A 17,383-nucleotide genomic window follows, 5' to 3' on the forward strand; every position below is an offset into this window, starting at 1 on the left:
TGGAGTTAAGGATGGTTCGTAGCCGCCATGTGGGTGCTGGGAATCGAACCGGGGTCCTCTGCAAGAACAGTCAATGCTCTTAACCGCTGAGCCGTCTCTCTAGCCCCACATGTGAATATTTTATAAAATAATGTATTCCAACAAGCAATTAAAAAAAATAAGGAAGTGAGGCCGGGCGTGGTGGCGCTCGCCTTTAATCCCAGCACTCGGGAGGCAGAAGCAGGCAGATTTCTGTGAGTTCAAGGCTAGCCTGGTCTATATAGTGAGTTGCAGGCCAGCTGGGGCTACCCTGTTTCAAAAAGACCAAAAAAAAAAAAAAAAAAAAAAGAGGAATTGAAAAAAAATTCAGTTAGCCCTCATGGGAGTGTATACCTGTCTTGACTCGGCTACATAATGAATTCTAAGCCAGCTTGGCCTACACATTAAGACTCTCAAAAATCAAACACCACCACCAACAAAAGAAAACAAAACTCCAAATGACATATTGCTCTCAAAGGCACATTCTGTTTAGTACTGGTAAAATAAACCAGTGTGTAATACCACCCATGGCACCTGCTCATTTCCTGCTTAGTATATGCACTGCCTGAAGTAGCTCATATACTTAATCTAATTTTAATCCTTTTGGTTCAGCCTGCCTCTGCTTCCCAAGCGCTGGGATTAAAGGTTTGTGCTACCAGGCCTGGCTCAGGATTGTGCGACTGTTAAATAACTGCTTCTTGCCGGGTGTGGTGGCTCACGCCTTTAATCCCAGCACTTGGGAGGCAGAGGCAGGGGGATATTTGTGTGTTCCAGGCCAGCGTGGTCTACATAGTGAGTTCCAGGACAGCTGGGGCTACAGGGAGACCCTGTCTCAAAAAAAACAAACAAACAAAAAAAAATTAGTTCTAGTAATTGCATATGTATTGTATGTAAGTGCCATCAAGCAAATCCTGTAGTTAGGACATGAAACATAGTTTCAAAGCAGAAAAATTAGGTCCTTTTATCTTCATGCTAGAAAATAAAGTACTTTACTAACAAAACAAACAAGAAGTACTGTTCAGATTATTGAGCAAATTCAAGTGCTCTGTGAAAGTAGTTTAAACATGTATGCTGTTAGCTTACTTGTGTTTTCTTTCACTTTCAGATCCAAAGCATGTATTCCCTTTTTAAAAAAGAGCAAGGTTGCTCATATTCTCAATCTCAGCCCACCCTTGAACCTCAACCCACTGTGGTTCAAACAGCACTGTGGTAAGTGACAGGTGAGGGGATGGTTGGTTTGGTTTATTTGTTTTGAATTAAATCAGTATATTATGCAGCCACAATCTGGACATTACATTCAGTATTGAATTTTCTGCCAAATCAGGGATTAAGAAAGTAAAATATTTTATTATTATGTATTTATTTTTTATTTATTTATTTTTTGATCTTTTTGAAACTGGGTCTCCCTGTAGCGCCAGCTGGCCTGGAGCTCACTATGTAGACCACGCTGGCCTTGACTCACAGAGATCTTTCTGCCTCTGCCTCCTGAGTGCTGGGACTACAGATGTGTGCCACCATGCCTGGCTTATTTTTATTTTATGTGTATGAGTTTATTGCCTGCATGTATGTAAGTGCACCTGGGTCATGCGATGCCCACAGAGGTCAGAAGAGGGCATCCGATTCCCCTGGATCTGAAATTACAGACCATTGTTAGCCGCTTTGTGGGTGCTGGGAATCGAACCTGGGTCTTCTCCTAGAGCTACCAGTATTCTCAACTGCCAAGTCATCTCTCTAGCCCCCAAGATGCACAGTTCTTAATGGTTCTGTGAAATGAATTTTGACAAATATATGTACCTGTGTGACCACTACTCAAATCATGATATGGAGTTCCACCATCTCTTATATCCCAGTAGGTATGTTGAATTGCATGTAATTCTTTCATAAAGTTGGTTGAAAAATAGCCATGAAATACTTTTCTTTTCATAAGAGTAATAATATAAGGTGAATATACTAGGTAGCAAGATTTATATTATGTGCCTCATTTAAATCCTTGTATCAGATATTGACTTCTTATAATTCACTAGCATTTAGAAAGGCTTTTGGAGTAGGAACCACAGAGCAAAACTGAAAATTCTGCTCTAATTGACTAGGTTAAGTGAATTTGAAGTTTTCTGTTGTTTACTTACTTTTTTATTTTTGCCGTGCCGGGGTTCGAATGCAGCGCCTTGCAGATACTAAGCACATGAGCCACCACTACCTGTGTTGTTACTGACTTATGGTTAAAGCTTCTCTCTAATGATCATTCTTTTTTTGAAAGTATTTTATTTGGGGCTGGAGAGATGGCTCAGTGGCTAAGAGCGCTGGCTGCTCTTGAGAGGATCCAGGTTGAGTTCCCAGCTCTCACATGGTAGCTAACAACCATCTATAATTTCAGTTCCAGGGGACCCAATAATGTCCTCTTTTGGCCTCCATAGGCATTGCATGGGTGTACTGACATACATGCAGGCAAAACACTCATAAACAAATTTTTTAAAAATTAAAATATTTAAGCCGGGTGTGGTGGCGCAGTCCTTTGATCCCAGCACTTGGGAGGCAGAGGCAGGCAGATCTCTGAATTCAAGGCCAGAGAACTGGTCTACATAGTGAGTTTTGAGACCCTGTCTCAAAAAGACCAAAAAATAAATAAATAAAATAAATAAATATTTAATTTTGTCAGGGCATAGTGGCACATACCTTTGATCCTAGCATTCAGGAGGCAGAGGCAGGTGGATCTCTGTGTTTGAGACCAGCCTGGTCTACATAGTGAGTTCCAGGCCAGCTGTGGCTACAGAGTGAGACCATAACTCAAAAATAAAATTTTATTTTTATTGTATGTGTATGCGTGTTTTTCCTGCACGTATGTATGTAAGTGCATCATGTATGTGTAGTGCCCTTGGAGGCCAGAAGATGATGTTGGATCCCCTGGAACTGGAGTTACAGACTGTTGTTGTTGTAGTCTGTGATCCACAAATGCCCCAAACAGACAGACAGACAGACAGACAGACAGGTGAGTCTTGAGAAAGAAAGATTTATTACTGCTGGGCTACACGGCTGGGCTACACTCTTTCCTAAAGTATCTGAGTGTAGCACAGAGCCTAAACACTCTGGCTCTTTTTATACTGATTATGTTGGTAGGCAAGCAAGCAGAATACAGAAGCCAATCACTGAGCATTAAGCTTGAGCAAACATTATCAAGGAAATACATAAGAAAATGCAATTTTCCATTCAAACCCCCCACCTGCACCGAACTAGCTTCTTTCTCTTTCATAAACAAACATTATTAATCTTACTGTTATTCTACATTGTCTTTACCAGTAACAAAGTTCCCTCTGGGGGGTTTTGTTGTATAGCAATTTGTATCTTAGGAACCTCTAAATATTGTGGGATACTTTTTGTACAGAGAAACTATAACCAGGAGTGAAAAGTTTAGGTTCCCAAGCATACAGGTGGAGAGTCCCCTAACTAATTTCTAGTCTATTAACCAACAATTACTATTTTGCGAAAGCAAGCCAAACATAACCTACAGAAGCCATAAATCTGCAGTTAGCGGGAACACTCTAGGACGCTCTGACCTGTTCCCAAGACAACCAGGGTCCAGCTTGCATGTGTTCCCATATCCTGGGCCAACTGTCTGATAATTTCAGAGACTAGAGTCAGCCTAAACTTTAACATGGTCAAGAAGGTGCCCTATTACATTGTTAGCAGCCATATGAGTGCTGGGAACTGAACCCAGTCCTTTGCAAGAGCAGCCAGTGCTCTTAACTGCTGAGCCATCTTTCTAGGTCAATTTCATTTTTTTTTTAATAAAGAAAAGTCATGTGTGCTGGCACATGCCAGTTATCCTAGCACATAGGAGTCTGAGGCCAGAATGCTGGCAATTCAAAGCCACCCTGGGCTATAGTAGTGATACACTAACTCAGAAAAGAAACAAAGGAAAAGAAAGAAAGAAAAAAGATACAATTTTAACTATATATTCGAATGGAAATAATATAAAACTGGTCTATCTCTGATCAGTTACTTCCTTAAAAACTTGTTTACAAACAGCACACTTGGCAGCAGCTTACTGGGCCTCAACCTTGGAGCTTCATAAGTCTGTCACTTTTCTAAATTCTTCAAAAAAGCATAGCTTCTCCCTTTCTTCTTTCTCTCTCTTTTCTAAGCATGTTTCCCCTAACTCTTTGGGGTGTCTCAACATTTGGGGTTTCCTTCTTCTTTCTCTAAAGCTACTGCTCCCCACCATGTAGCAACTAGTTTGTCTGTCCTTTGACCTCCATGCTGGCTTTAGTCTTTTTTCCTCTCTCCTCCATCTCCTCCAGGCTGCTGCTGAGATTTACAGTTTGCCTGCCCTGAGGGTTTTTCTTTTAAACTCCAATAAAATTGTCCTCAAGCTCAAAAAAAAAAAAAAAAAAACCAAATCAGAACCAAACAAACAAAACCAAACAGAAACAAAAACCAGCACATTTGGTCAGATACTGTGACTCATACCAGTATTCCCAGCACTTGGGAGACTGAGGCTGGAAGATCAGGAGTTCAGAGTTATCCTTGGCTACGTAGGGAATTTGAGGCCAGCTTGGGCTGCTTGAGGCATTGCCTTAAAAAAAAAACAACAGAAAAAAACAATAAGGGCTGGAGTCTTGGCTTAGTGGTTAAGAGCACTGACTGCTCTTGCAAAGGACCTGGGTTCAATTCCCAGCACCCACATGGTGGCTACGAACCGTCCTCTGAAGCTCTCGAATCTGAAGCCCTCTTCTGACCTCTGTGGCATTGCACAACACAGGTGCACTCACATACATGCAGGCAATACACTCATACACATAAAATAAAAATAATAAAATATTTTAAAAAACAATAAAATAAAAACAGCATATTTGAAAATTTATATTTTATATACTTAATATTGTTGAAAAAGAATTGTCAAAATTTTATCTGGGAGAAAACAGCAACAGAAAGAAACTATTTCTACGCTCAAATTAGTGTCTCAATTAAATGATAATATCATTTCTTTCAGCTTATACCATTGCCAAGTATGGTATGTCAATGTGTGTGCTTGGAATGGCAGAAGAATTTAGAGGTGAAATTGCCGTCAATGCTTTATGGCCTAAAACAGGTATGTACCTAAAAGAAATTCATTAATTAGATTTGCAACTGGCCTCCCCTGTGCTGGAGGAGGAACCTAGTGTGTCACTTATGTTAGACTAGCATTCTACCAGTGAGCTACAACTCCATCCCTATCTACCAAGTGCTGGGATTAAAGGTGTGTGCCACCATGCCCGGCTTTTTTATCTTCCAGCTTTAACTCAGACTACAGGACTGATTCTTTAGGTAGCAACTATGCTGGGACTGCAACCCTGGAGCATATGGAGAGTCTCTTTAAGCCCAACAGAAAAATTTTCAGCAAGTCCTCTTAGACTTTTCAGATGGAAAGGCTTATTACAAGAAGTGGTAGTTGTAGCTAGATGCAAAGCACTGAGTGTTAGGGGTGAGGAGATGGTTCGTTTAGTAAAGTGCTTATTATGCAAGCATGAGGGACCTGAGTGTAATTCTCAGTATCCATGTAAACGCCAGGTGTGGTGGCACCTACAAGTCCAGCCCTGTGGGGGGCAGAGACAGGATATCATTGGTGCTTTTTAGTGACCAGCCTAGCTCCAGGTTCAGTGAGAAACCCTGCCTCACGGGAATAAGGTGGGCAGTGATAGACTGTGGTTATGGACCATTGTTAGCCACAATATAGGTGCTGGGAACAGAACTTGGGTCCTCTGGAAGAGCAGCCAGTGCTCTTAACCACTGAGCCATCTCTCCAGCTCCTTAAAAATATTTTTATTATTGATTTGAGAATTTAAAAAAAAATTTTTATTTTTTGTGTATAAGTGTATTGCCTGCATGTATGTGAGTGCACCTGTGTCTTGCAATGCTGTGGAGGTCAGAAGAGGGCTTCAGATTCCCCTGGAACTGGAGTTAAGGATGGTTCGTAGCCACCCATGTGGATGCTGGGAATCGAACCTAGGTCCTCTGCAAGAGCAGTCAGTGCTCTTAACTGCTGAGCCATCTCTCCAGCCCCGATTTGAGAATTTTTTTTGGGGGGGGGTCTTTTTTTGAGACAGGATCTCCCTGTAGCTCCAGCTGGCCTGGAACTCCCTATGTAGACCAGGCTGCCCTGGCACTCACAGAGATCCAATTGCCTCTGCCTCACAAGTGCTGAGATTAAAGGTGTATGCCACCACACCCGGCCACAACAACATTCTAACAGGTTCATAAAGCAATGGAGGATGAGCCACTGTTTCCCAAGTGCTTTTGGATGTGAGTCTATCCCTTGAAGTCTGGTTAACCTAGCAGGCAGCACACTAGTAAGGAAAAGTGACTCTTTTCCTCTCCCAGCATCTGTCAGTTGCCAGTTGATCCTCAGCTAGAGCTTTCCCATGGAGGAAATTCTTCAGTTGAAATTCTTTCTTCCTAGGTCATGTCAGTTTGACAAAGAAAAAACAAGAAACAAAAACTAACCAAGAAACCTCATCTCTAGTCAACTTGATGCATAAACACAGCAGTGTTAAATCATATATTTTCTTTCATGTTTGTCCCCAAGATCTCATAATACCATAGTGTTCAAGTCCCAGTCTTTAAAAATTCCAAAACTTTTTTTTTTAATTCCAAAACTTTTAAAAGTTCAATTTCTCATTAAAAAATCCAAAGTCTTAGCCGGGCGTGGTGGCGCTTGCCTTTAATCCCAGCACTTGGGAGGCAGAGGCAGGCGGATCTCTGAGTTCAAGACCAACCTGGTCTACGTAGTGAATTCCAGGACAGCTAGGGCTACAGGGAGACCCTGTCTCAAAAAGACCGAAAAAAAAAAAAAAAAATTCAAAGTCTCTTGACTCTGGGCTCCTGTAAAACTCAAACATAAGTTAAATACTTCTTATTCCAGAAGGGAAGAACCAAGGCACAAGAACAATCACACTTAGGCAAAACCAGAATCCAGAACTCAGTGTCTGACATCTGGAACTCATTATCTTCTGGGCTGCAAAGGGCTTGGGCAGTTCTACCTCTCCAGCTCTGCCTTCCATAGCTTACCCACAACTTGTCTCACAGGTTCAGGCCAGCTTCACTCCATACCTGCTGCTATCCTTCATGTCCTTGGTGGATTCCTGGCATCGCTGATATCCTGGTATCCTATTGCTGTCAGGATTGTACCTTCACCAATGCCCTCTTCTAGCTTCTTTTTTAGGCATTTTGGCCCTGCCCCATGGTCTCAGGCCTCAGGCCTCAGCTGCTTTTTATGATTCCCTCAATCTTGCATCTCCCATGCCTTCAAAACCAGTGCCAGATGGGAGATTCTTGCCAAGTTTGGCTACCAGTTTGAGATGCAGCCTTGACCACCCTGGACCACAGCTTCTATGTGCTGACTCTGAGGAAATACTTCCCAAAAGATTCCACACCGGTGATGCCGATCTCTTATTAATCACAGCTGATTATTTAACCCCAGCTGACCAGCATCCTTTGACGTAGTGAAGCACAAAAGTTTCACTTCCACAGATTTCTTAATCTAAAATATCATACAAAGAACCCTGATAGTCTTTGCTTTCCCTCTGAGGCTTAACAAGCCAGGCCTCCATTGTCTTACTGTATTCTAAATATGGAGCCTTATCTTTACAGACAGGTATACCTCTCACCACTCATTAAGAAGCTTCTTTCTGCAACAGGTAGAGATTATTACAAAGTTACACAACTGGTCAAAATACAGAAAAGACAATTATTAATTGAGGTTTCTTCCCAGGTGACTCTAGGTTGTGTCAAGTTGACAATAAAAACTAACCAAGGTGCTGTTTTACTGTCATTTCATCTATATATACTTTATAAAGTGGTTCTTTAAAGGGAAGGGGCTTTTTAAAACATAAACCATAAAGTCATTGTTGTTAAACATCATTAACACTATTTACTTTAATATCATCAAATTGGGGCTGGATAGATGGCTCCAAGGTTAACGGCACTGGCTGCTCTTGCAGAGGACCCAGGTTCAGTTCCCAGCACCTACATGGCAACTAACAACCGTCCTTAATGCTAGTTCCAGGAGATCTGACACCCTCTTCTGACCTTCATGGGCATTGCATGACATGGGTTCACATATATACATGTAGTCAGTACACTCATATACATTATATAAATAATAAAAATAGCAAAATATTTTTTAAAATATCAACTAGCCAGTGTTAAGATTGTCTCAAGGATCTTATAAATATTTTCTTTGTGATTGGTTTATTCCAATTAGGATTTAAACAGGTTTCATGCATTTATCAGCTAAGTCTCACGTATTTTTAATCTAATTAATTTCACTCTTAATTTTTTTTTCCTTCTCACTTTTTTGAAAACACAGCTCATTATCTTATAGGATTTCCATCCTTCTGGATTTTCCTGATTCATCCAGTCATGTCATAACAAGCTAAGGGAAAAATCATTTGGAGTTTACTGAAATATCTAGTCACTAATGCTGGTGTCTGCCCTGGATGGGAACAGTAAAAGTAGGGAGATTGGTCAGGTGCTAAGATAGTCTGAAGGTGGTACTGCAGGATCTGCTGATGGGTTCAAGGTAGGATGAGAGAGAAGGAAGCATCACAGTGACTCTTAACGCTTTTGGCAGAGTCATCAGAACAATGAATTTACATGAACTGAGATGGAGAAAGCTGTAGTTGAGCAACCAGTTCAGTTTGAGGCATTGTGTTGGAACATCTAAGTAAAGATTGATTGGAGGCAACTGCAGGTTATGAGTTTGAGTGTTATCAGCAATGAATAAGAAACCCACAAGATTAGGTGAAATCTAGGATGTGAGTAAAAGAGCAAGGATTATTGGTCATTGCAACATTAGAAAGTTGGAGAGAAGGTAAGATAGGATGACGAAACTCAGTTTGATGTATATATTAAAAATAAATACTAATATTTAAAGTAAGGCCAGGTATGGTGGTATATGCTTTTAATCCCAGCACTTGAGAGGCAGAGGCAGGTGGATCTCTGTGGGTTCAAGGCCAGCCTGGTCTACATAGGGAGGTCCAGGGCAGCTGGAACTACAGGGAGACCCTGTCTCAAAAAGACAAAAAAAAAAAAAAAAAAAAAAAAAAAAAAAAAGAAAGAAAAAAGTAAGACAGCTTAATAAAAAGAGGAAAAGGAAGAAAATAGGGCTTCCTGTAAACTTGTGCCTAAATCTAAATCTTATAAGATTGCTCTAGTTCAGATGATCGTAGTTGCTGCTGCTGATTTAACTAAAAACTGCCAAGAGCAGTGGAATTAGTGGGCTGAGTATGTCTATAAACTGGCCAGAACTTCACATGAGAGTTTTGAGGCACTTTTTAATATATTTTATTTAATACTTATATTTTATGTGTTTGAGTGTATTGCCTGCATGTATGTGAGTGCACCTGTGTCTTGCAATGCTGTGGAGGTCAGAAGAGGGCTTCAGATTCCCCTGGAACTGGAGTTAAGGATGGTTCGTAGCTGCCATGTGGGTGCTGGGAATCAAAACCGGGTTGAGGCACTTTAAAAAAAAATATTTTATGGGCCTGGAGAGATGGCTCAGCAGTTAAGAACACTGAATGTTCTTGCAGAAGACCCGGGTTCGAATCCCAGCACCCACATGGCAGCTAACAACTGTCCATAACTCCAGTGCCAGGGGGTCTGACGCCCTCTGACCTCCATGGGCATTGCACGACACAGGTGCACTTACACACATACAGATAATACACACATACACATAAATAATAAATAAAATTTAAAAAGATAATAAATAATAAAAAATATTTTATTTACTATTTTTATTTTATGTATATGAGTGTATTACTTGCATGTATGTAAGTACAGCCATGTTATGCAATGCCCTTGGATGTCAGAAGAGAGGGGTCAGATTCCCTGGAACTGGAATTACGGACAGTTGTTAGTCCACATGTGAGTCCTGGGAACTGAACCCGGGTCCTCTACAAGAACAGCCAGTGCCCTTAACCACTGAGCCATCTCTCCAGTCCCTATATAAAATATTAAAAAGAAAAAAGAATGCAGGCTAAGCACAGGCCAGAGGAGCAAGCCAGTAAGCAGTGTTTCTCTAGGGTTTGTGCTTCACTCCTGCCCTGAGTTCCTGCCTTTGCATTCTGTGATAATGGATTCTGAGCTGTAAGCCAAATAAACTCTTTCCTCCCCAGGTTGGTTTTGGTTAGTGTTATTTTTTGCAGGTTTTTTTTTGTTTTTTTTTTTTAATCTCAGCAATAGAAAGCTAACCAGAACAGTTTATAATTATGGTTTTCTAGTACTGCCTTTGCTATAATGAAAACTTCAAGAAAGGGTTGGTGTCTGTTGCATTCGTTTTATTATAGTCATTGCAGTCAGGAACTATTGGACAAATAGTGAATGAATGAATGAATGAATGAGCTCCAGAATAGACATTCTGAGCAAAGCTTATGTAGCAGGTGGACATTGTATGACAGGAAGTATGGAGGCTGTCACCAGGATGGAAAGGATTTGTTGAGGTCTTTGCTTTAGCTCTGAGATGTTTGTTTTGGATGGTTTATTAGGCATCTTGGAATCAGTGTTAAGTATTTTGTTGTAGATCTGATAACACAGTTAAATTTATAGTTATGTTCCCTGTGATACATGACAAGATGGAGTACATATGGAATACTTTTTTGTTGTTTTTGAAACAAAGTCTCACTATGTAGCCCTGGCTGTCCTGGAACTAGGTACACCAGGCTGGCCTGGAACCTTGACTCTACCTCCTGAGTGCAAGTGTTAAAGGCATGTGCCTCTATGCCCAGCCTCATATAGGGTGGTTTTGAAACACAGCAAGCAGGTCATGTAGCCTAGGTTAAAGGGTTAAAAAAGATTTTCTCATGGAGGAATACAATTGAAATAAGATCTCATGGAGATGTTAGGGATAGCAAGAAAGAAACTGGGTAAGATACACTGACAGCAGGAACAGCACATGAAAACACATACAACATGGGAAACGTGATGGAACTCTCATGAGTTTGATGGTGTCCATATGATAGGTTGTGAGATGTTATTTCGCACTGCACTTGAATAACTGTGGTCCTTCAGTTCACTGGAATGTTGGGTGGACAAGGCGGGGAGGGGTGAACTAGGTTGCCAACTTTAGCAAATGAATTGTTTTGGTTTTTTTTTGGTGTTGGGAATTAAATGAAGGTCTCACACATGCTAGGCAAGTGGTTTACTAGAGCTATATTTAGTAGAGTACTATTAAAAAGATTTTGAAAGGATGGAAGTAATGAGAAACAGAGAGGAAAGAGGAGCAATAAAGTAATACAGTTGTTGATGAGGTATAGGACATTTAATTTGGCATGTGATCATTGTACGGAGTATGAAATTACAGAGAAAAGAGACAGGAAAGTCAACCAGAAGATTCATTATTCATGAGTAAGGTAATGAAAATGGGTAAATGAAAGTGGATTTGAGAGGGTAACTAGGCCCCAGATTGACGCTGAGGTGTCTGTTTTTAAAAACACACATTTCCTTGTCTTGGACTGAGTAGAAGACACAGTATGTAAGTGGAATCAGAAGTAGTCTCCCAATGTGATAACCTTTCAAGGAAAGGGGATTTAATCCTACTTAATGGATTGTATATTATACAGCAGATCAGTGTCCTGGCTAGCCACTTGTCTTCTTTGGGCTCAGTGTTCCTTTTCCACACTGGCAGCTGTCCCTTCCCATCTTTAGTATTTTCTCTTTAATGAATTCAACATGCTTAGAGAAGGGATTGGGGGCAGGGGATTCTAGTACTTTCCTGGCAGGAGAATCTTAGCTCCCAGCTAGGCCAACTTCCAGGATTATAAATTTTTCTAATCAGAGCTTTTCATGGTCTCTGCTGTGGATAGGGAGTGGCTGCCTCTTAACCCTTGGCTGATCTAGATAGGAGTGGTAAAAAGGAAATCTACTTTGGGGTGGATTTTATGTTGACTGGGTGGAGCATCTAGGAGATGCAGCCACTGATTTGGTAATGGCAGCACAGAGGAGGGTCACATACAAATGGATGTGAAAACTGAGTTAAGCATGGAGGGTAGGGAGACAAGGTGACAGCTTGCCTCCTTTCTCTCTGATGTTAGAATTCACAACAAATTCAGTGATATTCAAGGGACCTACTCACTGATTAGGTTAAACAGCTCTTTATACCAGATGTCGTTGATTCTGAGATGCTCATGTTTTAATCTCCAATATCAAAATGTTTTATGCTGCTAATGTCAGTATGGGCTTTACAGTTTGATGATGACTGTTTAGATAGCAGCTCTTTTGTTCCCTTAGTGGTACTTACAGTAATGTGCACTTTATAATCAGAGGTGTCATTGGTTCATGAGTGCATACACAAATACATTTGAATGTTTTGTGAACTGGCAGGTGTTAAAGAGGTGAGATGAGCACTTTCCCCAGGGCAGGGATTGAGGCAATGCTGATATTTTAAGCCTGATATGTACTACATATGTTTATATAAAGTGAAATCTTTGGTTTTAAGACTACTGCTACTGTTTGTTTTTGAGTAGTCAGAAGTAAAAAGGATCAGTCAGAAACGGTTATCTAGATATCTAGATAGCTCTCCAATTATTTCTTAATAAGACTCAAGTTTTAGGGTCGTGTGTGTGTGTGTGTGTGTGTATGTATGTGTTTTGCTAGAGATCAAGTCTAAGACTTTAACCATGCTAGTCAAGTGCTCTCAAACCCTAGCTCTCTTATGATCTCTCTCCTTTTTTTTTTTTTTTTTTTTTTTTTGTTTTTTGAAGACAGGCCCGCCTTGTACCCCCAGCGTCCGTGAACCCCTTTTTGTAGACCGGGCTGGCCGCAACCCCACAGAGACCCCCCTGCCTCTGCCTCCAGAGTGCTGGGATTAAAGGTGTGCACCACCACGCTTGGCGATCTCTTTTTTTTCAAAAAAAATTTTATTGCCGGGTGTGGTGGCACACGCCTTTAATCCCAGCACTCAGGAGGCAGAGGCAGGCGGATCTCTGTGAGTTCCAGGCCAGCCTGGTCTACATAGTGAGTTCCAGGACAGCTGGGGCTACAGGGAGACCCTGTCTCAAAAAGACAAAAAAAAAATTTATTATTTTTATATTTTTATGTGTATGCATGTATTGCCTGCATGTAGGCTAGTGTGCCCGTGTCGTGCAATGCCTGTGGAGGACAGAAGAAACGTTGGAACTCCTGGAACTGGAATTATGGACAGTTGTTAGCTGCCATGTGCGTGCTGGGATTCAAACCCAGGTCTTCTGCAAGAACAGTGTTCTTAACTGCTGAGCCATCTCTCCAGCCCCATGATCTCTCTCTTATGATCTCTCTCTCTCTCTCTCTCTCTCTCTCTCTCTCTCTCTCTGTTTTCTCTTTGTGTGTGTTTCTTTTTATACACTTTCTTTCTTTTCTTTTTTTTTTTCACCTGAGCTAGGGTCTCCCTGTAGCCCCTGCTGGCCTGGAACTTGCTATGGAGACCAGGCTGTCCTTAAACACAGAGACCTGCCTGCCTTTGCTGGCGATTATAGGCATGTACCACCAAGCCCGGTTTTTTATACCTTTTTGAAACAGTGTCTAGCTGTTAGTCTGTATAAGCCCAGACTAACCTCAAACTCATAATTCTCCATAACCTTGGGTTACATGTATGTACCACAAGGCCCTGCTCACCTTTTATGATTCTTATAATCCAAGGCTTATCCATGTTCACTGACAAATCTTATTTTCTTAACCAGAAGTCATCAGCAAATTGCAAATTTCATTTTGTTGATCCTATTGCTAACTTTTGTTGCTGTTGTTTTCTCCCTTGTGTGTGTGTGTGTGTGTGTGTGTGTGTGTGTGTGTGTCAAGGTCTTGCCCAGGCTGGTCTCACACTTATGATCCTACTTCCTTTGTTTTCCTAGTAGCAGTGATTATAGATGCTGCCACTGTGCCCAACCTTGCTACTAGTTTTTATAGCCCATTGACTATCTTTATTGAATATAGCTCTGTGGCCTACCTCTTGAATCCCTTTGCGCCTTCCTATACCTAAGTTAACATAATGAAAGGTTGTTTGGGAGCACCATTCCTTATTCTTAAATTCTACTACCATGCATGTGCACAGCATCATAGCTTATTATTATTTTGCTGTGCTGGGATTATGTTGGGGCATGGTGACATGGATAGTACAGGGGTTGAGCCCAGGGGCTTGCTCCTCCTAGAGAAGAGCTCTGCCACTAAGCTACACTTAGAGCCTTGTCATTGTTTTAGACACTGGAGATATAGTGATGACCAAGAAATTCAGTCTTGTGTTTTCTTTCTTTTTTTGGTCTTTTTGAGACAGGGTCTCCCTATAGCCCCAGCTGTCCCAGAGGACCCTGTGTAGACCAGGCTGGAACCCACTGTGTAGACCAGGCTGGCCTTGAACTCACAGATATCTGCCTGCCTCTGCCTCCCAAGTGCTGGGATTCAGTCTGTTTTCTAGTGCAGAGCAATTATAAACATTGGAAAGGGAGAGCCCTATTTTAGAAACAGGAAGCTGAGACCCAAGGATGTTAAAGTGGCTTACCAAAAGTCAAGACACACTGGGGCTGGAGAGATGGCTCAGAGGTTAAGAGCACTGGCTGCTCTTGCAGAGGACCTGGGTTCAGTTACCAGCATCCACATGGCGGCAAAAACTCGCCTGTAATTCCAATTCCAGGGATCCGACACCCTCTTCTTGCCTCTATGGCCATTGCATGCATGGGTGCACTTTCATGCAGGCAAAATACACATACAAAGATTTTTTTAAAAAGTTAAAAAAATTCCACTCGCCCATCTTTTAGTCCTTTCTGCTATTCCTTACTGGCGTTCTTGACCCAAGACTGCTCTGCACATTCTTGAACATTCTAAATCAGAAAACTCAATAGATTTGCTGTGCTTAAGAAGTCTTGTGCTATCTATGGCAGCAGTGTATTGAGTATTTTTCCCCTAGTTCTGTCTAAAGAACATGTAGTGAATTCCTCAGCTAACCTTTCTGGGTTTTGTTTGCATCATCTGAGAAGTGCTCCCGGCAGTTTTGAGGGTGGTGCTTGCTACCTCTGTGGTTGGAGTCAAGTGCATGTATGTGTTTGTCTGCAGCCATCCACACCGCTGCTATGGATATGCTGGGAGGATCTGGCATTGAAAGCCAGTGTAGAAAAGTTGACATCATCGCAGATGCTGCATACGCCATTTTCAACAAGCCAAAAAGTTTCACTGGCAACTTTATTATTGATGAAAATATCTTAAAAGAAGAAGGAATAAAAAACTTTGACGTCTATGCAGTTACACCAGGTAATACTTAACAGTTTTTTTAAAGTAGTGATACGTTTTTCTACATTTTCTGCAGTGAACACACCTGTTTTGTGTGTTTGTAAAATGAATATATTCTTTTAAAAGCTATCTTGCAGCCGCCTGGTGTGGTGATACATGCCTTTATTCCTAGTACTCAGAGAGGCAGAGGCAAGTGGATCTCTCTGAGTTGAAGGCCCGCCTCTTCTACACAGTGAGTTAGTTAGGTCAGCTAGAGCTAAACAGTGAGACCCTGTCTTTAAAAAAGGTTATCAGGGGCTGGAGAGATGATGGCTCAGCGGTTGAGAACAATTATAAGAAGCACAAAATTCTAATTCTAAGAAGCACAAAAGACCTCAAAGAGCCAAAGTAATCCTAAGCGGAAAGAATAGTGTTAGAGGTATCACAATACCTGACCTCAAATTATACTATAGAGCCATAGTGATAAAGCATCATGGTGCTGGCACTGGTTGTTCTTGCAGAAGACCTGGGTTCAAATCCCAGCACCCACATGGCAGCTAACAGCTGTCCATAACTCCAGTCCCAGAGGATCCAACAGCCTCTTCTGACCTCCACAGGCATTGCACAACAGAAAGAATTATTCTCAGGGCTGGAGAGATGGCTCAGTGGTTAAGAACATTGATTGTTCGTGCAGAAGACCCAGGTTCGAATCCCAGCACCCATATGGCAGCTAATAACTGTCCATAACGCCAGTCTCAGGTGATCTGACAGCCTCTTCTGTCCTCCCCGGGCATTGCATGACATGGATGCACTCACCTACATGCAGGCAATACATGCATACACATAAAAATATAAAAATGATAAACAAAATATATTTTTTGAAAAAAATTATTGTCTTAATTTTACCAATAAGGAAATTAGAGCTCAAAAAAGTTAAGGTGACATGCTGAAGACCACAAATCTAGTGAGAAGCAAAGTTGCAATTTGAATCTGAACTGATTTTTCCCCAAGTTCCAAGTTTCTGTAAGATTATTTTATTTTATTTTTTATGTGTTTGAGTGTACTGCCTGCATGTAGGTAAGTGCACCTTACCTACAGGCTGTTGGATCCGTGTGGATGTTGGGAATCAAACCCAGGTCTTCTATAAGAAGGGTCAGTGTTCTTAACTGCTGAGCCATCTCTCCAGCCCCTTAACTTACTTTCTAACTACAACCGTTAGCTGAAAATAAGGCCCAGTGAAAAGGAATAACTTACGTTTTGCTTAGTTTTCATGATGGTAGAGAGAGAGAGAGAAAGAAGAAGAGAGCAAAGAGCCAAACACAGGAATGCTGAGAAGCAAGTCCTTAATAGGCCCCTTCTCTCAGGGCCAAGACGGAAATGAATCTTTAGCACTTTGGAGGGATGTAAGACAAAAGGGTTAGGAGGAGGAGGATGACAAAGCCTCCTGTGATGACAAGCAAAGGCTTTACAGGGCAGGTGATTTTTTTTTTTTTTTTTTTTTTTTAATACTTGATCTTAGCCTGAATGCCAATGAGCAATATGACAGGTACAGTTTTAAAAATTCTTTTATTAGTTTTTAAAAATCAGCATACAGGCTGGGCGTGGTGGCACACGCCTTTAATCCCAGCACTCCAGAGGCAGAAGCAAGCGATCTCTGTGAGTTCAAGGCTGGCCTGGTCTACATAGTGAGTTCCAGGGCAGGTGGGGCTACAGGGAGACACTGTCTCAAAAAGACCAAAAAAAAAAAAAAAAAAAAAAAAAAAAAAAAAATCAGCATACAGAGTAACGAATTTCAGCATGATACTTTCATACATTGTTCTTACTGATCTTCCTGCTCCACTCTCCTTCCCCATCTCCTTGCACAATCCTAAAATCTAAGAAGCACAAAAGACCTCAAAGAGCCAAAATAATCCTAAGTGGAAAGAATAGTGCTACAGGTATCACAATACCTGACCTCAAATTATACTATAGAGCCATAGTGACAAAGCATCAAGGTGCTGGCACAAAAACAGACATGTGGACCAGTAGAATGGAATCAAAGACCCAGAAATATATCCACAGAGCATACAGTCACCTAATTTTGGACAAAGATTTTAAAAATTGGTGGGAAAAGACACCCTCTTCAACAAACGGTGCTAGGAAAACTGGATATCCACATGCA

The 17,383-nt window shown here is 41.3% G+C and overlaps 1 protein-coding gene across 1 annotated transcript in view; it reads left to right on the forward strand.

The window, feature by feature from the left end:
• The window catches only part of Hsdl2 (hydroxysteroid dehydrogenase like 2), a 52,455-nt gene that overhangs the window by 13,726 nt on the left and 21,346 nt on the right, over positions 1-17,383 (forward strand). The window contains exons 5-7 of the mRNA XM_008831133.3: positions 1,124-1,227; positions 5,006-5,104; positions 15,070-15,264. Of these exons, the coding sequence (XP_008829355.1) occupies positions 1,124-1,227; positions 5,006-5,104; positions 15,070-15,264 (398 nt within the window). The remainder of the gene's footprint in view (positions 1-1,123; positions 1,228-5,005; positions 5,105-15,069; positions 15,265-17,383) is intronic.

Source organism: Nannospalax galili, unplaced genomic scaffold (assembly GCF_000622305.1).
Source record: "Nannospalax galili isolate Female #2095 unplaced genomic scaffold, S.galili_v1.0 scaffold1255, whole genome shotgun sequence".
Lineage (NCBI taxonomy): Eukaryota > Metazoa > Chordata > Mammalia > Rodentia > Spalacidae > Nannospalax > Nannospalax galili.